The sequence below is a fragment of the Hippopotamus amphibius genome, chromosome 5 (genome assembly GCF_030028045.1).
Source record: "Hippopotamus amphibius kiboko isolate mHipAmp2 chromosome 5, mHipAmp2.hap2, whole genome shotgun sequence".
In the NCBI taxonomy this organism is placed as follows: Eukaryota; Metazoa; Chordata; class Mammalia; order Artiodactyla; family Hippopotamidae; genus Hippopotamus; species Hippopotamus amphibius.
This window is the reverse complement of record NC_080190.1, coordinates 11,926,623-11,951,910: the sequence shown is the minus strand read 5'-3', so window position 1 is coordinate 11,951,910 and position 25,288 is coordinate 11,926,623. Positions and strand designations below refer to the sequence as shown.

Below are 25,288 nucleotides of genomic sequence, written 5' to 3'. Positions count from 1 at the left end.
CTTCTAATTACAAAATAAAAATAAAACTACTGTCTTATGAGTGCCGAATAGTGTTGTTACTTACCCTCTCATACCATAGACTTACTCTTACTACTTTACTTTAAATTTTCAAAAATTTAGAAACATGTCTCTATCCAACCTATACAGTATTATTGTCAACATTTGCATTTTGGCACAAAGGAGAGAGCCAGTTTTTAGATGCTAGCCCATGGGGGTCATTTCAGGAAATAGTTGTACATTTTCATTGACAGTTATTATGTGGAAAGTACAAAATTTAATCCTTTTTTAGCTTTTTCTGATATGAATAAAATCTGACATTTTTTAAAATTGAAATATAGTTGATTTACAATGCTGTGTTAGTTTCTGGTGTACAGCAAAGTGATTGAGTTATACATATGTTACATTTTTTTTTCATATTCTTTTCCACTATAGTTTATTACAAGATATTGAATCCAGTTCCCTGTTCTATACAGTAGGACCTGGTTTTTTATCTCTTTTATATATAGTAGTTTGTATCTGCTAATCCCAAACTCTTAATGTATCCCTCCCCCATCATCTTCCCCCTTTAGTAACCATAAGTTTGTTTTCTGTGTCTGTGAGTCCGTTTCTGTTTTGTAAATAAGTTCACTTGTGAGTCTGACCCATTTCTTGATGCCTGAAGTAAACGTTTACTTTTTTCAGTGCTGAATTCATAACTCTCAATGATTGCCTTCAGTTGGCATACCTGCCTTCCAAAAGGAATCACATGTTGCTGCTCTATCCTCGAGAGATTTTAATCCTTGACCTTGAGGTGAATCAGACAGTGGGTGTGATTGCAATAGAACGAACAGGAGTTCCATTTCTGCAGGTATCTACAACTTATAAATTACGTCACCAAAAGTTGATTATGAATTATACAGAGAAAACCATAATCTTGCAAAAGTCCTGAGTCTCACTTTCTCTTTTACTATTTATTTGAAGATTAACAATGCTATTTTACATTCCTTTATTTTTCTGCACTTTAGATTGGTTTGATTTAACCCTAGAAATCTTCTGACTGATCTGGAGATATGTACTGAACTATTTAAGTTACATGGATAAAGGCAAATTTTTTAGGATTATTGATGTATTTTTTGAATAGTTCATTTAATTAAAGCTAGGGGATTATATGTGTGTTTTTGTGGGTTTTTTCGCCCATGTTTCTCTAAATATGACTTTATGAAACTCACCGTATATACTATTAAAATGTATTGTTTTTAAAAATAAATACATCTGTTTAAAGGTAATACCCTGCTTTCAACGAGATGGTTTATTTTGCCTACATGAAAATGGTTGTATAACCTTACGTGTTCGAAGATCTTACAGTAGTATTTTCACTGCTTCAAATGAGGAACCAGGTGAGTGTATATCTCACAATAGTGTTGGTTATATTTTTTTTTTCAGAATTATTTTCTAAAGCTTCATGTGGCAAGTACTAGCCAAACATGGAGTTAATAATAATCCTTGCCTTAAGAAAGTAGATTATGGTTATAACATGAGGCATAAAAAAGCACAAGCCCAAGATAACCTCTGGGTGTTATAACAGTGCACCTCCTGTATGCTGCAAAGGTAGTAATATTTTGTACTTCCTTCTTGATTGTATCCATTAGCCAAGTGGATGTTACCTTTTGTGACTGTTTCTTTAGCACAAGTCCAACCTCGTATGTACCTTTATTATTACCCCCCTCTGGCTTCTCTGCTTTAGGATTTCCATAGTAAAGTGACATAGGATAATAAGTCTCCAGGGCAGTCAGTTGTCAGTTTCAGTCTTATCCTGGAGAATAAAACTAATGTTTTTGTGAAATGACGTACTATGTAAAGGTGAAAGTGACTTTCACATCTTTTCTAAAGTACAGTTATTTTCAGGCTTGTGGTAGATCACGGTAAATTATGATGGGCTACAAGTGCACTGTTCATTGTTTAATCATATATCACTGTTGATCCTTTTTCAAAGAATTTGTTTTAAAAACATTAAATAACCTATTTCGATAATAATTATTATTTTGGAAATTAAACTTGATGTAGACAGTCATTAAATAAATTGTCTTTATATCCTGAAGAAATTGGTAATTGTAAACAGGGAAGCCATTTTTGACGAACTTTGCATTGGTGAAGGGATGATGCCTTTTTGGTTGAGACATTATTTAAGTTAAAACAAGTAGCAGTGACGTTGATATGGTTGCTTTCTAATATTTAAAAGAAAACGCTACTCTGTTAAGATCCAGATCCTGTCCAGGAGCTTACCTATGATTTACGGAGCCAGTGTGATGCAATCAGGGTGACAAAAACTGTCCGTCCCTTCAGTATGGTGTGTTGTCCTGTCAATGAGAATGCAGCTGCCCTCATCGTGAGTGACGGCAGGGTCATGGTGTGGGAACTGAAGTCTGCTGTTTGTAATCGAAATTCACGGAACAGGTAAATGAACCAATAGGATCTCTTTTTTGTTTTGTTTTGTTTTGTTTTGTTTCTCCCTGTTTTTAAATTTCCAGAATCAGGGCCTTTTTTGTGTAAAAACATATTTTAAAATTGATAGTGAAGAGTTTAGATTATTAAGGGATGTAGACCTGTGTGGCGTCTTACCTGTGAGTTAGGTTAATGAACACTGAAAATGGATAGAATACCATGATTTGAAATGAGTAATTTGGGTTACTAACATGTGATGCAGGTTTTAAATATGTAAGAACCACCTAATTCTCATGTCTTTGCAGTAGTTCTGGCATGTCGCCTTTATATTCACCAGTGTCTTTCTGTGGAATTCCTGTAGGAGTGCTACAGAATAAACTCCCAGACCTCTCCTTAGATAACATGATTGGTAAGCTGCTTTTTTTCCCTGACTTTCATGTTAGATGTGTTTTTTCAAGGGCAACATTAATAGTCAGTGATTGCAGTTATTATTAAGTCAAAGTTAATACTTCAGAAAACGAAAATGTGGATTAATTTTTTCCTAAATAAATCAGAGAGGGATAAAGTATTTAAGCATAACAGTACCTCACGTGGTATAGACTGTTATTATAGTGTTGGAATTAGACAAGGCTGCATGTGCAGCTCTTGCTGGGCCATCCCACACCCCCTCCTCCCTCTTCGCTGCTCCCTCAGCTCCGAATTCAGTACACACTTCCTCTCTCCCCCTTTCTGCTACACCGCATTCAAAATCCAGCCCAGGTGTTGCTTTCTGTAATCTCCCAAGCCTGATGTACGTGGTCCCTAGTAGACGTCAGCTGACTGTAGCTGTGATTTTATTTGTCTGTTTCCCCCAGTAGATTATAAGCTCCACAGGGTGGGACAGTGCTGGAGTCAGCTGTGCATCCCCATTGCTCAGCACAGGGCCTTGCCCATTCTAGATGTGCAATAAATATTTATTGAAGGAATAAAGTAACTGAGCAGTATTAGAAAAGATCATTTTAACTTTTTGAGTTACATTTTCTTATTTTCATGTTGGGAATTCTTACTTTCAACAAATACTTATTTGTAGATAGAATATTGCTTCAAAGCTATTTAAATACTGTAGGGCCAGTATATATTCAAGGAAGAATGAGGATTGGTGGTTTCAAGTGTTACACAACTGAAAGTTGTAAATATGTCAAGCAATGTTGACGTCTAATTCTTTTAAAATTGTGGCTAGTGGTTTATAAAGGATTTTCTTTATTATTATTTGTTCTGTCATAATGTAATTGAAGTGGATATTATTTACTAGGTTCTTTCATTTAAATGCTCTAAAGATAGATGATACACTAGAAAGAGCAATAACTTATTAATCTTCTTAATCAGGCATGACATTTATTGAGTGCTTAATACTGTGTTAGACTGTGCCAAATTCTCTATGTATTACCTCAACAACCCTACAAAGTAGGTACTATTATAGTTATTATTTCTATTTTATGTATGCGGGAACTGAGACCCAGGGGGATTAAAATACTTGCCCCAAACTACACAGCCAGTAAGAGGAAATGTGAACCTAGTCATCTCGGTTTGGAGTTTGTTCCTCGGCCATGGCCTCTAGTCCTGGCTACTTCACCGTGATCTATGCAAGACCTGACCTTTCCAGACCCTGGTATTCTCATGGTTCCTGCCAGTTGTGGAATCCTTGTGCTCAGTGACACAAACTTTTATACTTAAAATTCTTTCTTTTCACCTTCTAGACATAAATCCATATGAGGAAGTTGAGACACATAATTGTTTTGCAAAATTTATTTTATCAGTAACACAATTTTCCGAGTTAATTGACCTTGTCTGCACAATATAAAATATTAAAGTGAAAAGAATTATAAACACAACATGCATAGAACTAATCAGGAATTCGAAGTCCATAGGAGTTTGAAATTTTATGCTGTTTAGGTAGCTAAGTGATATAAATTATATTTTTTAGGAGATAAAATGATACAAATTGTGTAGCAGTTTATGACAATGCTGTTGATTTAAAAGTATTAAATAAATAAATCTGTTATTTGAAAACATTTTAATTAAAACTTTTAATTAGACTCTTAATTTGAGATTCACTGTGATAATTGAAAGCAATTCAGTTAAATGCAGAGGCCTGATTTATTATTCATTGGGTAAAGGCTGCTGCTTATTAAGGCCTAATCTGCCCTACTTTGTGAATCACCTCAAATGGAAGATGCTTGAAGAGAAATATGGAGGTTTCCTGAAGTCAGCTCCAAGCTGCCAAGAGCTGGTAAACATGGTAGCTACCTGTTTCACTTGCCATTCCTTTAGACCCCATCTTTGTTACTAAAGATTGATATCAATTGTATGGCTGATCCTAAGAGATCATTTATTTGGATTCAGTTGATGGTTTTTTCTGTGTACCTTACCGATTTTATTGTAACATTGTTACTAAAACCACTTTACAGCTTTAAAAGGTTTAGTTACAATCCCATCACCCACTCCTAGTAATTAGTTCCGTTTTTCCCTTTCACAATATGTGTGTAGGTATACATATATTTACACTCACACGTATTCTTTACTATGTACTTTTGACAACTTTATTGCAGTATTCAGTAGTGGTTTAAAGGAAGAAAATTTTTATACCCTTATTAATGAATGGTTTTGATTTTGCTGCACTCTTTGTATTCACATTTTGTTAGAATGATTTTTAGTTGAATCATCTTTTTGGTTTGAGATTTGATAACCTAAGTACAAACACTGTATCTAAAAATAATGCCATTTAAGACTTAACTATCACTGGTGATGGTTTATATGTTATGTATTAGTAATTATAAATACATTTTTAAATTTTAAATTATTTGTATAAAAATGTGTAATTATAAAGCTTAAATGTAACTACATTGACACATTAAGATTTGTCAATCTGATGCACTTTAAAGAGCATCAGATTGAAAACTAACTCTTTAGAAAGGCAGTAAGACAGAAATGTGCTGTAGTATCTCATGCTACAGAAACTGTTCTCTAACCCTAGTCCTCTTGATTTACCTTTGGTGCCCTAATACCAGGAATTTTGGCTAAAAGAGTGTTTCTTAGAAGACAGAGGTCCCTGAATTCTGAATAGCAATACTCTGGAGTAATCTATCCTTTGAGATCTTAGTTGATGCAGTTTAAGTCCCATAGCCAAGTAAGACCCATTGTATAGCTACAGCCCCTAGAGTGCTATGTTACACCTTCTAGACGTAAAGAGTAAAGTTCCTTTAGACTTTAAGATCAGCATATGTTACAATTAATATATTTTTTATTACAAATCAGGGCAAAGTGCAATTGCCGGGGAAGAACATCCCAAAGGCTCCATTCTGCAGGAAGTGCAACTCAAATTCCTACTAACAGGACTGCTTTCAGGACTGCCCTCACCACAGTTTGCTATCCGTATGTGCCCACCATTGACCACAAAAAACATCAAGATGTATCAGCCATTGCTTGCTGTTGGTGGGTATTAGACCTGTTCTTTTTTTAATTTTTACTGTCTATTTTACATTTTTAAGACATTTAGTTTCCTGGTTACTAGAAAATCCTTTATTCTCCTTTAGAATGGAAGAGGCTAAATGAAATTGTGTAAATATTCATCTTGAAATACTTTTATTTTTCTGTTCTATTAATCTTTTTTAATCACAATGATAACTCATTCACCTGACAACAGATGACAGAGATTCGGACACCATGGGTATGTTTCTGAAATGTCAGGATGATAGTACCTGTGTGATGCTGAAACCAGACTCTGTCTTTTCTTGGACCATCTCAAGCTCTTACTGTGCATGTCATTTTGTTTTGAGTTTTTGTTAACTAATAATATAGTCATAGTTAATAGCCTAATAACAGCAAGGTTCTTTATTTGCTCAGAATTGTATGTTAAACTTGGTTTTATTTTGTTTAAAGTGGCCTTTGTCTTTATAAACTAAAGATTTGCCTTTTGGGTTAAAATTGCGTATTTTTGTGTTGTAGATAAAAAAATTGGTCTGAGTTTCAGCTTGCTGTCACAGTAATTTCATGGTAATGTGATTAACCTGATTTCTTTTACAGAGAAGACCAAATTTTAATTTGTATATAAGGTTAAAATTCGTGTCTCTAAAATTTTTAAAAATGTGTATTTGTTTGAAATTGTCAGCATTTTTCTTCAGATGGTATTTGACTTCTGGCTTTTTCCCAGAAGGTCTATAAATATGTGATTTGTGATTCTTTTTTTTCCTAAAATGAAAATCTGACCACATGTGTCTTGTGGCCAGTGTGTCTCAACTTAAGGGCTGACTTGTGAGCCCTCATGGCTCATTTGAGTATTACTGTTTGGCAGTACTCTTATTTTCACATTTTTTCCATTATTATATTTTGAAAGTGATTTGAATTTCAAGGTTTGTTGGTCTATGTTTACAGGTGTCCAGATTTATATAAATGCAGGTAGATGTTGCTCTAGAAACTATTGATTCATATTAACCCTCTCAGTGAAATTTCAGTTGGAATTTGTCAGTGTACGTAGTGTTTACGCCTCTGAATGTCAGTGTACGTAATTTGTCAATTAGGATTTTATTAAGTTCTTGGAGAAACTTACTTCTTGGGGTAGCTAGATCACAAGAGCTGAGTCAGGCTCTGAGATTTCCATTGTAGAATAAGCTGTATTGTACTGGTATATAATGAGTAGCAAGTCATTTGTTGAATTTACTGTAATAACAAAGTAAGAGCAAAAAATATAAGTGCCTTAAGTCTTGCAGAGTCATTAGGAAAGAGAGGCAGAGTTCAACTGGATGACTTCTCCTTCTTGGGCCCCCTAAGTGTTAGATCATAGTTTCAACATTATCAAAATATGCAGAATGTAGAAATCATATGATTATTATGAACATCTGCCAATTGAAAAGTTTTAGCAATTCTTTAGATATTTTCTCAGTCCTAGAAGATATTGTGGAGTAGGTGATAAATGTAAACAAGTGTAATACTGTATTTCTCTAGAATAGTTTTGCAAGAAATTTCTGAAGCAAATTAGCTAAAATTGGAATTTGCGTAGCATTTTTATTTTTATTATATTATTATTATTTCTACATTCTGTTGTTTTGTATGAATCCACTAATTCTTTTAAGTCATGTGCATTGAAAAAGTGACTGTATAACCACTTATATTGGTCACTTTCTTGCTTAACTTAAAAAACATGCTAAAGGCTGAAATATTACTTTCTCAAGAAAGTATTACTTTCTCAAATGGCCATGTCCCTTCTAATTAAATTTTAGACATATTGCCTGAGACCATGAAAAGCTTTAGGCATAATAATAATTACAAATCATAATTACAGTGATAACAGAAATAGTAATAATTATGTACTTTTTGCCAGGTGTTGTACTGTTTTACATATGTTTCTCATTTAATCTCCAACAAATAGATTTTCCATTATTCCCGTGCTAAAGGGATACAAACACAGATTTAGTGTGGGTAAGTAATTTGCAAGAGTATAGGATAGACCTAGGACTTAAACTCAGACTTCTCTAAGTGTAAAATCCACAGTTGGCCACTGTACTTTACCGTCTCTTTATGATTTATCTAATGTTAAAGACAGAACAAAAATAAAATCTTTGTAAGGAAACTAGAAAAATCTGGTTAATGAGTTCTGCTAGGTTGCCTTTTTGAGGACCAGTTATAATAAACATTCAAACAGCTTAAGAAAGTGCATCTTCAAATTTTGTGTGTATTGAATTACGTTTTGAAGTCTTTCTTTGAAAATCTGTCTCTGGGTTTAGGTAAGATTACAGAGCACATGAGATTAGGCCCATTTTTGATAAGAGGGAAGACAGAGAAATTTACTCTTTCTTCATACCTAGCTTGGGTTCCTTTTATAAAAGATAGATGTTATAAAATGATTGAAATCTTGAGAAAAGACTTTTGTTAGATATGGGACTTCCACTAGATTAATTCTTCTCTATTATGTCATTTTGATAGGTACAAGTAACGGTTCTGTCCTAGTGTACCATCTCACCAGTGGGCTGCTGCACAAGGAGCTAAGCATCCACTCATGTGAAGTCAAGTGAGTATGTCATTGGGATATTGAGATCATAAACATAAATAATACCAGAAAAAAGTTCTTGTGGACTTTTCTACAATGAATACTCTGCAGTGTGATTATTTGACTAAAAACTTTGAATAATAAATATTCATGCCCAACTAACAGCTGTGTTCATCAAGGATGAGTACTAATTGTTTACTTTGTAGAGGACATTATGCGGTGGAGAATTTTTTCTCACTTCACTTATTTATTTCTCCTAAGGTCTAGGCTGTTTTCTCACTGGATATCACTCTGTTCCCTTGTTCCGGTTTATATAGTTTGTTTTCCATTTCTGTAAAGATCCCTCAGTAGGACTGCTTATGAGAAATTTGAATAAAGTCATTTTAATTGTTAATTATTCTCATTTATTCTTTCATTTTGAGATGTGAACTGTTTTATGAGTTCTCTGCATGCAGAGGTGTGAGGGAAGGCTAACAGGACAGAAGGATGCCTCTTAAGTACATACATGCCACTCCAATAAAAGTAAAAAAAAAAATAATAATAAAGTACATACATAGCTGCTTCATAACATTATGTTGCTGATCACATGACTGTATTCCTTTGTTGTCCTGGCAGTGACGACTTGTAAAGTTATACATGTATTATATAAATTTATTAATCTGCCAGTATTTTTTGATTTTTTTGGAACAAATGTATCAGAAAGGCATTTTTTAACTTCTGTACATTATATAATTATAGGTCTCATGTGTACGTTAAAATTCTTAGTGAACGCTTAGTGTGCATGTTATTCTGAATAAATGCATTTTCTGAATGGGGAAGGGTCGACCTTTGAAGTATCACAACTTCTGATTGTGATGAAAGTTTCTGAAGAGTTTTTGTTGCCCTGTTCTTTCAAGTGCATGACTTTTTGGGACAGCCTGAGTGATTGTTTATCACCATTTTATGCTGTGCCCTTCCAGTGTGTCCTTAAATATATCTACACTGAGGAGTAATGTCTTCAAAAGCATTAGACTTTTGGGGTGAAGAGTCACAGGTATCTGTTTGGATGCTTCCAGGTTATTCATCTTCTCTCTCTCCTTCCAGTAGTCCCTGCTGCCACTCATACCTCCTCTCTTCCTTTCTTTCCTGTCTACATTTCTTCTCTTGACATTTCCTTTCACCCCTGGCTTTTGTGTGCAGTGTTCCCTTTTATGGCAAACACCAATCAATCAAAACTCACCATTTAATCCGTGCTTGTTCTAAGGATTATGTTAAGTATTAATACCTTGCGTGCATTGTTTTGTTGAATCCTCACTGCAATTCTATGCAATAGGCACTGTGATTATTCCCAATTTACAGAGGAAGAAACTGAGTATTGTAGAGTCATCTTTGAAAAGGTACATGGAATTCAGTCTAGACCTTTCAGGCTTCAGGACTGAGCTCTTAAGGTAGATCTCCAGCTGAAAAATTCACATAGATTAGTTGGAAACATTTTGGCAATAAGATAAGAATGTTGACTAAGCCAGGATTAATGCCAAGAATTTGGTGCATGCTTCTGGAAAATCAAACACATTGTCATTTTTTTCCCGAAACACTGAATTAATTAATTAATTATTTATTTATGTTGAGGTACAGTTGAGACATATTAGTTTCAGAGGTACAGTGTAATAATTCAATGCTTGTATATATTGTGAAATGGTGACCGCAGTATGAAATCTTTAATGAAGACACAATAGCTAGTTAATCAGTGAGCTGTTTGCAGTCAGTAAGATTGTTCTCCTGGATTCCTCAGGTCATAGATGTCACTAAGTACATGACTTACATGTGTTATGATAATATTTGTCAGTTGACACCAAAATTATTTATAAAGTGTTGCTTGGAGTACCAGTTAACTCTAAAGGGTATGCTACTCAGTCAGGCTAGTGTTGTGAACAGTCATGCAGATATGCTCCATGTTTTTCTAACATAAATTTTCCTTCTTAATTGCCATTTTGAAAATAATTCATAGTTTACATCCAGAGATGGTGCCCAAGAGAATGCTAAAATACTGCTGTCTTTGTGTTTCAGTTAATGCAATTACAGTAATACAATTAAAAGCCAGTATGAAAGTTTCACAGATCTGTTATAAAAATTGCTGAACTTATTAGCAGTAAACCCAATATAGTCTAGATACTCATATGGAAATGAAAGGCCAACTTTTAGAAAGTTGTTTTTCTGCTTTGTACTAAATGTGTTTTTAAAAACCATTTAATCCTAAGTACTTCAGTCTTATGCATACACATGGCCTGGGATTGCTTAACTACAGATAGTTGCATCTATTTTTTTTTTCAAAACTATGATGTTTTAACCAGTTATGCTTTACAAATATGAAATATATATTGAGCCTCTTCTGTATACCTGTAAACAAACAAAACCTCGGAGGCTTATAATCTGGTGGATGATATGTAGAAGTAAACAATGTGGAGTGGTACATATAGGTTTTCTTAGATTATTAGAGTTCTTATATTATTAGTTGGTGTCTTTCACTAGTATACTAAAATTGCAATAATATAGCCCAATACTATTTTCAGTGTCAAAAATTGTTAAAATAGTAGTTTATATGGGTATCAGAACACTGATTGACTCAGTATTGCTTTGAGTACACTGAGTGATTTGTGGAAGGTAAAATGATCTCTATTTTGTCTATCTGTAAATTTGCGGAAGTTAGTTTCATGTAACTGTAGAACTTCAAGGCCTTTCAGAAATTGTGTGTTCTGCCCAGCCACCCAGTGCTGAGAAGTAGCTAACATAGCATCCCTAATGCAGGTGAACAGGCCCAACTTGGGAATCTGTAGGAGTCAGAACCCTGAATACCTGTTGGTAGATTCTAAGGTTACAGTTGTTCAGTAGTGAGGAATGCTATAAAACAAATTTAGATTGATTCAGAAAATGAGCTGCTGTTCTTATGAGTTTTTTATAGAACTCAGTGTGTGGTTAAACAGACAGTGGTTTTCTAATCCTGGGAGTGGTATTGTACTCAGCTGTGTTTGTCAAGAGTTTTTGTTCTTTTCTCTTGAAAAATAATCCCCTCCTTATTTATTACACTTTGAAGTCAAACTTGATTTTTGTTTTCTTTAGTTGATCAGTGGGAGTCAGATATACAAGCCACTGCTGGAATCTGCTCAAAGGCAACATACTCGTGGTGCTTGATTATAAATAAGCAGCCACCCATGTTCTCTTACATCCTATACACTGAGACGGTCTGTAAACAGTAGGGAAAGCACTTCTCTGAGTATGTGCGGCACTTAGAAACATAAGGAGGCGTGGTAGGCTTTTTTTGGACATCATTCTTTTGATCTAACAGAATTTGTTGAGTGCGTGTCATGTGCTTGGAGTGACAGGGCATGGTACCCCCCTTCTAAAAGGGTATAGTCTAGTGCAGTGCTTCTCCGTCAGTCACACTGTTTCCTCAGCTGTTCAGGCTTTCAGGCAAAACCCTGTTTGCCCTTTGAGTCTTAGCTTTCATGTTTCTCCAGGAAGCCCTGCCTGGCCCCTGAGACCAGATTCCGTGTGACTCTAACAAGCTGCTATTGAACTTGGCACTGTTCTCTTTTGTGATAGATAATACCGAGTGCACTTGTCTTGTGTCTCTTTTCTCCCAGATGACAGGCTCCTGAAAGACAGCATCTGCCTCATTCGCAGCTGTATTCCCTAGCCTAGCACAGTTGCTAGCGTGTACCGGATACTTAATAGCACAGGCACCAGCATACATGGGGTACTTAACAGATGTATTTTTAAAATAATAAATGAAAAGTAGGAGGGCTGAAATTTTTACTGTCCAGAGGTAGTGGCATTCCTGTACTGGAGTGTAAGTAGTTCAGCAGCAAGACTTGGAAAGTATGTCTTAAGGTTTCCGTGGGTAAACAGATCTGTTTGAAGCTAGCAGACTTATATAGAGAGCAGACGTCCAAAATGATTCTTCTCTCCTTTTGTTCACCCCAAATAGAAAAATTAAATGGGTACCACATGTTAGGGGAAAGAAAGAGAAGCACGAGACAAAGGGACTTTTCCGGTGAATAATTAACCAACTTATATTGTAGACACTATAGGTGTGGTTTGAGTGTAGTAAATGGGGGACCTAATGAAGAAAGTAGGGCTTGAGTTAATCTTGAAATGAGTAATAATTGGTGGTAATTATGAACACCTTCAGTGCCTACTCTGTGCCAGGCCTTCCTTATGCACTCATTGTTGTTACTCCTGCACAGCAGGTTGGGAAACTTGCAGGTAGAGGAGTACAGAGCTGGGAAATGCTGGAGCTGGGACTTGAACTAGATAGCATTTGAGGAGGGAAGGAGAGGGGTCGTTCCAGCCATGGAAATTCTCAAGAGCACTCAGTTTTTAGCAGCCTAATCTGAGCGTTTCAACATAACTTTAAATTTAAAGAGTTCTGCATTGATAACTACAGTAGTTCCCTGCTGTTGCAAGTATTATTTTCAGTTCTCTTGGGATTATCTTTGCTCCTCTGAGGAAAGACAAGTAGGTGGGTACACAGGAGTCAGTGAGGAAAACTTACTCTAGTTAAAACAGCACACAAGATTCATTCAGATGACGGAGAGGTAAGTTTGATGCCGGATGGCTTTGAAAGTCACATAGAAGAGTTTGGATGTGATGCAGGAGCCACTGTGTTGATACCTTTTCTTGGGCAGGTAAGAGATGTGTTCAGAGCAGTATTGATGCTAAATCTAGCAATAGTATTCAAATTGGAGTAGAAGTGGAAAAACTAGATCAGAGGTCAGCAGGCATTTTCTATAAGGGACAGATGGCAAATATTTTAAGCTTTGTAGGCCATACAATTTCTGTTGCAATTACTCAGCCTTGCCATTGTATCGTGAAAGCAGCCACAGACATGTTGTTGTTGTTAAAAATGGTTGTCCTGTAAATGCTAATGAGTAGTCGCATATAGAACAGAGGTTTAGACTTGCCTCCCAGCCAGCTCTGTTACCTTGTAAGCAATGCAGGTTGTAATGTAGTTTCCTTGCTTCTTTTTTGTGACCGATGAATTCGCTTGTCTTGGGTTCCCCCATTTTCCATTGATGGTGAAGCCAGTTATATTGGTGGGAAAAAAAAAACATGGGCTCACCTACTATCAGTCCCAAATAAAGGGAACTTCCAGGGCATTAGGTCAGTAGGTTACTGTCTCGTCATACATGTCTGATTTTTCTTTTGTGCTTTTCTCTAATTGATGTATTATTTAGAACTTTCACCCACTTCCAAATCTAACAGCTCAACTTACATTGTTTGCTTTGGGAATTTCTGCTTCTCCATCAACTAGGAATTTTGATAAAATTTGATAAAGTTCCTACATGTACTCAGCTTTAAGCAGTCTGCTCAGAATATTTCTATACCACTTGTTTTTCAGCAGTGGAATTCTTGGCAAGTAGTGTGATGCGACTCTCTCCTTTGCCAAATTTGAATAGTTCTTTTAATGCTATGAATTCTGATAACTGAATTATCTTTTATTGGATTCGGAAATAAAGTTTTCTTTCTTTCTTTAAAACATCTTTATTGGAGTATAATTGGTTTACAATATTGTGTTAGTTTGTGCTGTACAACAAAGTGAGTCAGCTGTATTTTATACATATATCCCTATATCCCCTCCCTCTTGAGCCTCCCTCCCACCCTCCCTATGGACATAACGTTTTAATTAGAAATAATTTTATATATGTTGGAAATTTGTGATAACATAGTCTCAAATAAATCTCATATTAGTATTATTCCTTATTAACTTGTATAATAAAATTTAGGTCATAGAAAAAACATATTTTTCAAAGAAATTTTTCAAACCGGAAAAGAATATTAGATTAATCTTTGTTTAATTTCTCATTATAGGGGTATTGAATGGACGAGTTTAACTGGTTTTCTTTCTTTTGCTACCTCAACACCAAACAACATGGGATTAGTGAGAAACGAACTTCAGCTGGTTGATCTCCCAACAGGTTTGTGTATTTGGACTTTTAAGATATTTAAAATGGTATCATCATATTGATCAAAGATGTTGCTATTTATAAAACATGTTCCAAAGTACTTTCTTTCACCTTGGAGTTTTTCTCATTTATATATTCTTTTTTTTTTATCTATTCCTTTTTATATATTCTATGTTATGTATTCATTTTTTGGTTGTTCTATAATAATTGCCTTAGAAAAGGCTCATCATTGTTTGTATGCAAATTGTGTTACACAAGTGCATGGTGATATGAAATGCCATTAGCCCGAATGGACAGATTCATAAATATGATACCAGTTCTACTTTCAAGTACATTGTTATCGATAACCAGAAGTAGTGTTTTAAAATAAATCTTTATAGTTACAGTTTATTAGATTCTCTTTTAAAAATTTTGGCCTTTTAGGAAACCCTTAAAAATCTTAAAATAAGGATTCTTTTTAAATGCTCAAATTTAAAAGTTTTGATAATCTCTGGCTGACTAAATAGGAAAACTTAATTTAGGAGTTTAAAACTTTACAATAGGAAGTATTCCAGTAAAGTAACTTGTTCACTTGTTCATGATCTATAGGATTACAAATCATGTATATGGTTGTTTCCTTGTATTCTTAATAAATATTTCCAATTGATAGTTGTTCTTACTTATCAGAGTATATTACTAAGCCTCAAGGAATTAGCCCCACTTTAGTCCAGTGTTGCTATAGTCTAATTGTAAATGACCTGGTGACCCCATCCCCACATCCCTGATTTGCCAATAATGTGGCACTGGTCACTCTAGTTAAATGGTAGCCCAGGGATGAAATGCTGTTCTGTAGTATCATTCACTAAAAAAAAATGCCTGTTCATTTTTTCCAGTCAGCTCAGGTTCAGGACTGTTAGATAACTTAAAATCTGTCTTTCACAGATTTATTTTTGAGGAACAAATTTCTAAGTAATAGTTACTGACTTTTTTAGGTGGGACATTTGAGTTCATAAATTATAGACTTTTATAGCCTTGTCATCTAAGGAGGGCAGCCGACTAGCAGAGCCAGGAAAGAATGCAGGGTGTTTGGCAAATAATAATAGTGAGATTCTGTTTGATGGCATTGAAGAGCAGGGAGGCATTAGGCACGCATTTGTGTTTGAATTGAGTATGTTCTCTCTGTTATTTAATGTAAATAGAAATCTAGGAAAAGATATTAAAATATATTTGTTCAAACATAAGGTAGAACTTGCATTTTTTTTAAGTTATAGAAAACCATTTAGCTTCTTTGGCTGTTAACTAATTCTTAATATTCCCTGGTTTCAGTTTATAGAGACCTTTTGATAGGAACATGTCAAAATACTGTAGTTGAGTATTTTGCGCATGGGACAAGGAATCTTAAATATTTGTTCAAAGAGTGTTTTCCCCACTAATTAGAATTTGTAAACCCGGAAATATTTATATTACTTTGAATGTAGTAGTAGTTTTTGCAGTAGGCAGTTGTTTTACCATAGATGCATTAAAACTTTAGAAACGGATATTTCTAACTTTCTAAAGTTAAATTATTTGAAGGAAACCACAGAAGGACTCTCAAAAATTCTATAAACAATGAAAATACCTTTTTATAAAGTAAATATTTAAATGTAAGTAATATACTGTTGGTCTTTAACTTGTAATATTTTTGAGAATACTTTTGAATTTAGATTATTAGAAACAGCTTAGAAGCAAATGGAAGAGTGAACAGGGGAATAGAGGGTAGCACTGATCCAATTACATTGGTACAGCTTTTTATTTCTTACATGTTTTATGTGCTTTTTTACATTTTCTTTAATATTTGCAATTAAAGGTAGGAGCATTGCTTTTCGTGGTGAACGAGGTAATGATGAATCGCCCATTGAAATGATTAAAGTGTCTCATTTGAAGTAAGTGTCAACCTAAAAAAAATTGTCTGGTGTTATCTTAAGGGAATCTCAAGGATTTTTTTTATCTTTAAGAAAGTGAGAGTGTGCATGCATGCGTATAGAATTTCTTAGTGATAGCAAGTTTTGATATGCAGCCGTATCAAAGAAAATGTTTTAATTGCAAAATGAAGTTGCTATTGCTTTTAATTCTCCACTTCTAAGAAGATGGGGTAACTTCTCTGAATCTTAACATTTTATTAGATTGATAAAACCAGTAACCCCATTGTGTTCCACTATAGCTTTATTGATATAAATGCCTGTCACTCACTAAGAAATGTTATTTGTTATCTGGTGAAATTCTTATTTCACCTTCCACCTCAATTTGGGTTTATTGAGTGAAAGAATTCATTATCCTTGTTTATAATTTAGATCTAATTCCGGTTAGTTTCTGAATTTTTTGTTCCAAGGGAAAATAAATGTAAAGCAGGATTATTGACCACAGAGACTGAATGAAACCTAATCAAAAGAACAAAGAAAGAAGGAGTAAGCACTCTGAAATTGTTTTTAAAGTTGCTTTAGCTTTTTGAGGATCTTTGCATATAAATTTTAGAATCAACTTATCAGTTTTACCACAAAAGCTTCCTGGGATTTTTATTTTGATTGTATTGAATCCATGGATCAATGTGGGGAAGAATGGATGTCTTACCAAGTTTTGCAATTCATGAATGTGGTGTGTCTCTCCACTTTAGTTCTTCTTTCATTTCTTTCAATAATATTGTGTAGTTTCCAGTATGTAGGTCTTACACATCATTTGTGAATTATTTTTTGCTTTGTCTTTGATGCTGTAATAAATGGTATTTTTCTTTTTTAATTCAGTTTTGAATTATTCATTATTTATATACTGAAATAGTTAACTTTTTTATTGAGGTAATATTGATTTATAACATTAAAAGTTTCCTGTGTACAACACTGCATTTCTACTTATCTATACCCTACAGTGTGCTCACCGCCAAAAATTTATTTTCCATGTTACCATACCTATTTTACCTTCTTCCCTGACTCTTTCCCTCTGGTAACCACTACTCTGTTCTGTGTACCTACATGTTTGTTTTTATTTGGTTTGGTTTGTTTATATTGTTTTTGTTTGTTTTTTGTATTCCACATATGAGTAAAATCACATGATATTTGTCTTTCTCTGACTTATTTCACTTAGCATAATACCCTCAAGGTCCATTCATATTGTTGCAAATGGCAGGATATTGTTTTTATGGCTAAATAATCCATTGTATACACGAGGGTAAGTCAAAAATTATCCGCACTCTGGCTGTAGAATTTACAGAAGTTTTCATATAACCGGAGTGCGGATAATTTTTGACTCACACGTGTGTGTGTGTGTGTGTGTGTGTGTGTGTGTGTACCACATCTTCTTTCTCCACTCATCTCTTGATGGGCACTTAAGTTGTTTCTGTATCTTGGCTGTTGTGAGTAATGTGGCAAGGAACATGGGGGACGCGGGTATCTTTTTGGATTAGTTTTTCTATGTTTTGGATAAATATAAACACCCAGAAGTGGGATAGCTGGATCATATGGTAGTTATATTTTTAATTTTTTGAGGAATCTTCATACTGTCTTCCATAGTGGCTGCACCAATTTACATTTCCACCAACAAACAGTATATGAGGGTGCCCTTTTCTGCACATCCTCACCAATATTTATTTCTTATCTTTTTGATAATAACCATTCTCACAGGTGTGAGGTGATATCTCATTATGGTTTTGATTTGTATTTCCAAGTAATTAGTGATGTTGAACATCTTTTCACGTGCCATCTGAATGTCTTTGGAAAAAAAGTTTATTCACCTCCTCTACCCAGTTTTTAATCAGGTTGTTTGTCTTTTTTATTGTTAAGTTGTATGAGTTCTTTATATAGTTTGGATATTAACCCCTTATTGTATACATCATTTGAAAATATCTTCTCCCATTCGGTAGGTTGTCTTTTTTTGTTTTAATTATTGTTTCCTTTGCTGTGCAGAAGCTTTTTATTTTGATGTAATTCCATTTGTTAATTTTTACTTTTGTTTCCCTAGCCTGAGGAGACATATCTAAAAAGATATTGCTGTAGATATATGTAGATGCCCTTTATCAGGTTGAGGAAGTTTTTTATTCCTGGTTTGCTGAAACTTTGTATCATTGAGTAAGTGTTGAATTTTGCCAGATGCTTTTTCTGCATTTATGGACATCAACATTTGGTGTGTTTTTGTTTTATTCTTTAAGTTGGCTAATATGATGAATTATATTGATTGATTTTTAAGATGTTAAATGACATTCCTGGGATAAACCTCACTTGGTCACGATGTATTAGTGGATTTGATTTGCTAATATTTTGATATATTGTTGGGTTTGATTTGCTGATACTTTATTAGGGGTTTTTGCATCTATGTTCATGAAGGATATTGGTCTAGTTTTCATGTATTATCCTTGACTGGTTTTGGAATCAGGGTAATGACCCTGTAAGATATTTCCTCCCCTTCTTTTTTCTGGGTGAGGTTGTATAGAATTGGTATTATTTCTTCCTTAAATAGGGCAAATTCACCAAGGAACCCATTGGGGCCTAGAATTTTTTTTTGTGGTAAAATTTTTAAATACAAATTCATATTTGTTCATAGATATAGAACTATTCAGATTACGTATGTATTTCTTTCAGTAAGCTTTGGTAGTTGGTGTCTTTCAAGTAACCTATCTATTTCATTGAATTTGTTGAATTTATTGATATAAATTTGTTCATGGTAATTCTCTTATTCTTTTAATGGCAGTGTAATCTGAGTAATGTGTCTTTCATTTCTGATAATCAGTAAATTATGTCCATTTTACTAATTTTTTTCAAAGAAAAGCCTGTGGTTTCTTTGATTATTTTTCTCTGTGGTTTTCTGATTTTTGTTTCATTGACTGCCATGCTTATCATATCCTTTTGATTAATTGGCTTCTTTATCATTGTGAAACATCCTGTTTGTTTTGGTTCAGAAGTTTAAGTCTGATTTGTCTGGTTAGTATAGCCACTCTAGCTTTTTTTGGTTAGTGTTTGCATGGTATATCTTCTTCCTTCCTTCTATTTGTAACTTATCTCTGTCTTTATATTTAAAGTTGATTTCTTATAGAGAGTATATAATTGGGACTTGTTTTGCTGTTTGATCTGGTAATCTCTGCTTCAAATTGCAGTTTGTTATTCATATTTAATGTAATTATCAATATGGCTTATGTTTTCCTCTACCATATTGGTAGTTTTCTCTTTTTTCATTTTAGGTGAATTAATACAGGTTATAATTATATTAGGTTTAATTTTTCATATGCAAAATATCAGTTAGTAGAACCCACATAAACAGAAGTTCTTTGGGGGAGATCCTCAATAATTTTTTTAAATGTAAGGGAGTCCTGAGACTAAAAAGTTTGACAATTGCTCAGTTAAACTGTTTGGACTCCAGTTGCTTCTATTTCTTGACTATATACAAGCCTGCTAAATTAATACATCTTGAACAACTGATCACGTTACCACCACTGCTGCAGAACTCAGTGATCCACTATTCTTTGTAGAATGAACCTCTACACATGCTAGCACTGCGTTTTAGGGTGTCTTAGGGCTTTTATATTGTGAATCCAAAATTCACATTTTAGTCTTCTTTCTCATGATGATTGCTCTCACAGACTCTGCACTTCAAGCAGCATGTTCCCCCAAACACCCTGTGTCCTTTCCTGTCTTTTGCCGTTATCACACTTGTAACTCTGCCTAGAATGCCATTTCCCTATTGTCTAAACTTTAAAATTAATCTACACTTTCATAGTGAATCTTTGTAGTTTACCAGATTCTCTTTTATATTAGTTATTTACATACATACTTGTTTTTATATTAGATATAATAAAAAATGTAACATATTGCATTTGTATAATTCACCATGCATTATAAAATTCATGTGTTCTGTCCCTTTTTTTTATCCTTATAGTATTTGATGAGGTAGGTAAGATAGGTGTTGTTAACACCATTTTAAAGATAAGCAGGATGAAACTCAAAAGGTCACATAGTTTGTCAGTTGTCACATAATTATTAAGTTGGAGAATCTAACTCCTTTGATAGACTGAGCTATAGCAGTCTTCTTACTGTGTCACATTTCCTCACTGTTGGCATGATAGAAACTTTACTTTTACTTACTTTTTCATTTAATTTTCATTTAATTTTTATCAATCAATCCATTGACGTAGTGGTGGTTTTTTCATGTCCTGATGAGAAAATTGAGCCTCAGGAAGGTTATTATAAGATGTGGCACCAGGACGTGGACTCATGTCTTTTCTCATTCCTCATTCTGAGCTGGGCTTCTTGCCCAGTTGTGGCTGTGTGGCTCTCAAAGGTCATTTTAGAGCTTTACCTTCTTAGGACTGTTAATCACGAGGGCTAAAGATTAGTTTAAATTCTCTTTGTTTAGAATGTGTCATCTGAGTTTTCTCATTTACTAAGCTTTTTATTTGTACTACTGGTGAAAATTTTGCAAAAAGAGGTTTATTTAGTAATTTTGTTTATTTTAGGCAGTATTTGGCAGTTGTATTCAAAGATAAACCCCTGGAGTTATGGGATGTTAGGACTTGTACCATTCTTAGAGAAATGTCCAAAAACTTCCCTGCAATAACTGCTTTGGTAAGTTACAATTTAAGAAGTAAACTTTATTTAGGTATGTACGTATGTGATGAATATTTTTCTTTAGCTTGAATTGAGATCATTACTGCTGTGTATTTCCTTGTCAAAAAATGTGTATTCAGAGAAGATGATCTAAACAAATGGAGATGACTCTTATTTTCTTGGATGGGTTAAGCTAATATTATATTAAACTTTAGATATTTTAATTTAGATATTTTGAGGAATATGATAAATATATTTTAAACTATTTATGGAAAAATAAAGGTCATAGTAGCTAAGTCAACCTTGAAAAAAGAGGAGTAATGTAGGTGGTAGGGGTGGGGGTAGGACCCATCCCACCCCATACAGTGCATATTATAAAATCATAGACAGGAAAGCAATGTCATGTTGGCCCAAGAAAGAGAAATGGATCAGTATAATAAAGAGCTAATTAACAGACCCATAAATGTTTGGGAACTTAATGTACAGTAAAGTAACTCAAAACAGTAGACAGTATTGGGGAAACTTTCTCACTTTATGGAGAAAAAGACTGGATCTCTGCATAGTACCACATTCAGAGGTGGGCTCCACAGGATTAATGACCTAAATGTAAAAAAATAGTAAAGCTATAAAATTAATATAATCAAATATAGAAGAATATTTTTCTATTCTTGGGGCAAAAGAGAATATCGGAAGCTCAAAGCAAAAGGCAAAAAAAATTAATGAATTTGATTACATCAAGATTAGTGCTTTCTATTCAATTAATCATACCATTGTCAAAGTTAAATATAGAAGACAAGTTGAAAAAAAAATTTTTCCAATGTCTAAATGGACAAAGAACTAACTAATCCCTCTAAGGAATCAGTGTTGTGGGAACTCCTGCAGTGAAGCAACAGGAACCCCAGATGAACAAGCATGTGAGCAGTTAATGAACAGCAAAGAAACCTAAAAGGCCAACAAATGTGAATGTTCAGACTCATTGGTTTTTAGATGTGCAAAGTAAAATAACCATGGTATGTAGCTTTTAGACTAACAAAAATTGGAAAGCCAGATAGCATCCCATGTGGGTGTAATATGGACTATAGGAATTCTTAGGCACTGCTGGTAGGAGTGTAGACCAGTGAAGCCATTCTTCAGAGCATACTGGCAGTGCTTGAGGCAAACACAGACATCCGCTGTGCTCCAGCCGGTCAGCTTCTGGTCATACAGGAACTTATGTGAGGATATTGACCACAGTGTAATTTGCTGTGATGAGAGTATCAAGGCGATTTGGCTGTCTTTTGCTGGGAAAACTAAACTAAACTAAAAACTTGACTAAAAATTGGCAAATGTACCCATGGAGTGTTATATAACATGCAGAAACAACAGAGGTGGGGCTTGAATACATTGCTCTGAGTAAGAAGAGTTAGAAATAGGAAGAAATATATAACACACTACTGCTTATGGAGATCACAAATACGTGCATGTAAAATAACTACGTTAAGAATTTATATATATGAGAGGATATTAGATTAAATGCATTAGAATAAGCAGGAATAAATAAATAAAAGGAGAGGTTGGGGGTGGACCTACAGATGGTAATGGGCCATGATTGGAGAATTGTGATCATTTCACCTTGTGCACCTGAGGGGGAGGTGGGGAGGTAAGGAGTAGGAAATACCATAATTAAATGTATTATTTTCATTTTGTAAAAAATGAAAGCATCAAAAGTTTAAACCTTGTGGAGTTCGCCATTAAGCTCTTTTCCCTTAAGCTCTAATTGAAGATTAGAGGTAGAAGGAAATAGAGGTAGATTATTAAAATCTACCATAAGCTCTAATGAAAATGCATTCATTCAGCCATTCTGAAAAAAAGTACAACCTAAGAACAAATTGTGAATTGATGTGTAGTAATGATGAGTGATGCTGGGCAATGGCAGGTATGCCTGGCTCTTCTGGAAGTGCTCTTTGACAGAGAAACTGATCACTTGTGGGTATGTCTGTCCTTGCTTCACAGGAGTGGTCACCTTCTCACAACTTGAAGAGCCTGAGAAAGAAGCAGCTGGCTACCCGAGAGGCCATGGCCCGCCAGACTGTGGTCTCAGATACAGAGCTGAGTGTTGTTGAGTCATCTGTGATCAGGTGCTCAGGTTCCACCACTGTCATTTGTAATAGCCAAGTCATGGTTGGGAAGTTGACAAGTGTCATCCCAAGGCATCTCTAGTCTGCTTTTGAACATATGTTGGTGTTTCACTACATATCGTATTACTGAAGAGTGGGTGGTAGTATTGCATTGCTTGGTGCAGTTTGCAGCAATAAACCTGTGCAGTAACATCTACACATCAGCACCCGTTAGTGAGTATGATCATCCTCGGTGCCCTTTTCTCCATAAACTTTAGCTTCTGAAATTCAGATGAATGCAGTGTGAATATCCAGGTGGATCATATTGTCATCTGTGTTCACAAAGGAAACGTATTAGGAATTCTAACTTATGTACTGTCCCATCCCCAGCCCCACCAAACTTACAAATAAAAAACTTCACAGAGAATGATGGGTCGAGGTCAGGCCTCTATTCTGCAGCAGAAACAGCAAAGAGGCTTTTTTTCTCATGGGAACTCTAGATCACCACATTTTTCTGTACAGGGTAAGCGTTAGCTTGTGGTGTTAGATTTGTGTTTTCCTATTATTACTGGGCAAAGATTAGTTTCGGCTAATTGTTTTATTTTTTTTTTTAAATGGTTTTGACCTCCTGTTAATGCATCTGTATTTGGGGAGAGTTAATTAATTATTGTCTCTCTAGGGAAAAGAAATGTCTTTATCTTATTTTCCTCTATCCCAAAGCTTGCTGCAGGAGGCCGAAAGTAAATCTGAACTCAGTCAGAACATCTCTGCCCGGGAGCATTTTGTGTTTACCGATAATGACGGCCAGGTTTATCATCTCACTGTTGAAGGAAACTCAGTGAAAGATAGTGCTCGGATTCCACCAGATGTGAGTCCAACTTGTGATTAAATTTCATTAAGGTTTCTTATCAGAGACTTTATTGGTTCTATATCCAGTGAAGCCATAGTTAAGTTGGAAAACTATTTCAGAAGAGTATAATGTAAATAGAACTTTACCAAGGAGAGATTATCACTGATTAAGCTTGTTCCATACTGCTGGAGAATAGCATTGTAACTATTTTGATTAAATGCTTACCAGGTGCTACTCATTTTTATCACTATAGCCACCCATGAGGGATTATTTCCATTTTGTCTATGACGAGGCTGAGGGGGAGGGAGCAGCTTCCCCAGGGGGCCCAGCCTGGGGACCTGGCAGAGCAGCATCGGACTCGTTTCTCCTCTTTCCATTTCAAGCATTATCCTGAAGGGTCTGACTTAAAATCTAGTAGTATTTTTGGGTAATGGTAATCTGGTTGTAGGTGTAAAAGTATTTCTTACTATTTACCAAAATAGATATCCTCCTATGGCCTTGTGGAGCTCTCTCACTAAGGTCTTGTAGTTAATAGGTTGTGTCGGCGTGTATCTCACAGGTTGTTTTTGATGGATGGATGAAGAAAATGTATTCATTAACAAATACTATCATAACCATTCAATGGGGGATGAGATGGTTTTTAAATATATGTATATTTATTTTAAATTGCCATCTAAAAATGGAGTGTTTTAGTCGATTGCTCTGAAGTCAGGATATAGCTAGTCTGTGTTCTGCCTGCCAGATCCTTTTGTTCCACAGCTAGAAGGTCCTCAGGGGATGACCAGCCTAATAAGGATCCAACCTTATTAGTGAAATGAGTGCATGTTTAGAGCAGATTATTTTTAGGGAAGGAGAATTAAGCATCTACTGTATAAAACCTGAGAAGTTGGTTTTGGTTCATTATTTTTATTTTCAGTAATCAAAATATTTTTCAATGACTAACATGTAGAATTTAGGCAGAGGTTTTGTTTATTTATTTTAATCCAATATTTATCTTACTCTCCTCCCAAATGTAAGGTATTAAACATTTGTTTTGAGTTGAAAATTTCCCTGAGTTTTGGTCCCAGAACTATAGAGTATATAAAAATGGTAAAAAGAAGAAGAAAGCTTGACATATTTTAAGTTATGTTCTCTTGGAGAGTTTATAGTTGACTGACTGCCTTTATTCAGAAAACTGGAACAGTGGGAGAGAATGAATATCTTTGCTTTGCTGCCAGCCTTACTTCCGCTCTTTTGAACATCATATTTTACATGCAGGTGACATATCAGTGTCAACTAGTAATACTCTGTTACAGAGTTTTAAATCTTCCACTGGTTCTCTGGGATCTCCAGATCCTACACTGGGGTTATTTGGAGCCACAAAGCGAGCTTACGCCACACCCTCTGAAAGCACCTTAGACTCTCCTCGTGGCTTA

General features: G+C 34.9%; 1 protein-coding gene across 3 annotated transcripts in view; it reads left to right on the top strand.

The window, feature by feature from the left end:
- WDR11 (WD repeat domain 11) overlaps window positions 1-25,288 on the top strand; it is a 53,054-nt gene that overhangs the window by 13,383 nt on the left and 14,383 nt on the right. For all 3 annotated transcript variants that reach the window (XR_009053769.1, XM_057735377.1, XM_057735375.1), the window contains exons 6-16: window positions 682-847; window positions 1,262-1,376; window positions 2,238-2,433; window positions 2,727-2,830; window positions 5,716-5,892; window positions 8,380-8,464; window positions 14,291-14,397; window positions 16,211-16,286; window positions 20,837-20,945; window positions 22,920-23,044; window positions 23,744-23,891. Coding sequence is in view for 2 of the 3 variants with exons in the window: in XM_057735377.1 (XP_057591360.1) it covers window positions 682-847; window positions 1,262-1,376; window positions 2,238-2,433; window positions 2,727-2,830; window positions 5,716-5,892; window positions 8,380-8,464; window positions 14,291-14,397; window positions 16,211-16,286; window positions 20,837-20,945; window positions 22,920-23,044; window positions 23,744-23,891 (1,408 nt within the window). In the remaining variant the exon portion in view is untranslated. The remainder of the gene's footprint in view (window positions 1-681; window positions 848-1,261; window positions 1,377-2,237; window positions 2,434-2,726; window positions 2,831-5,715; window positions 5,893-8,379; window positions 8,465-14,290; window positions 14,398-16,210; window positions 16,287-20,836; window positions 20,946-22,919; window positions 23,045-23,743; window positions 23,892-25,288) is intronic.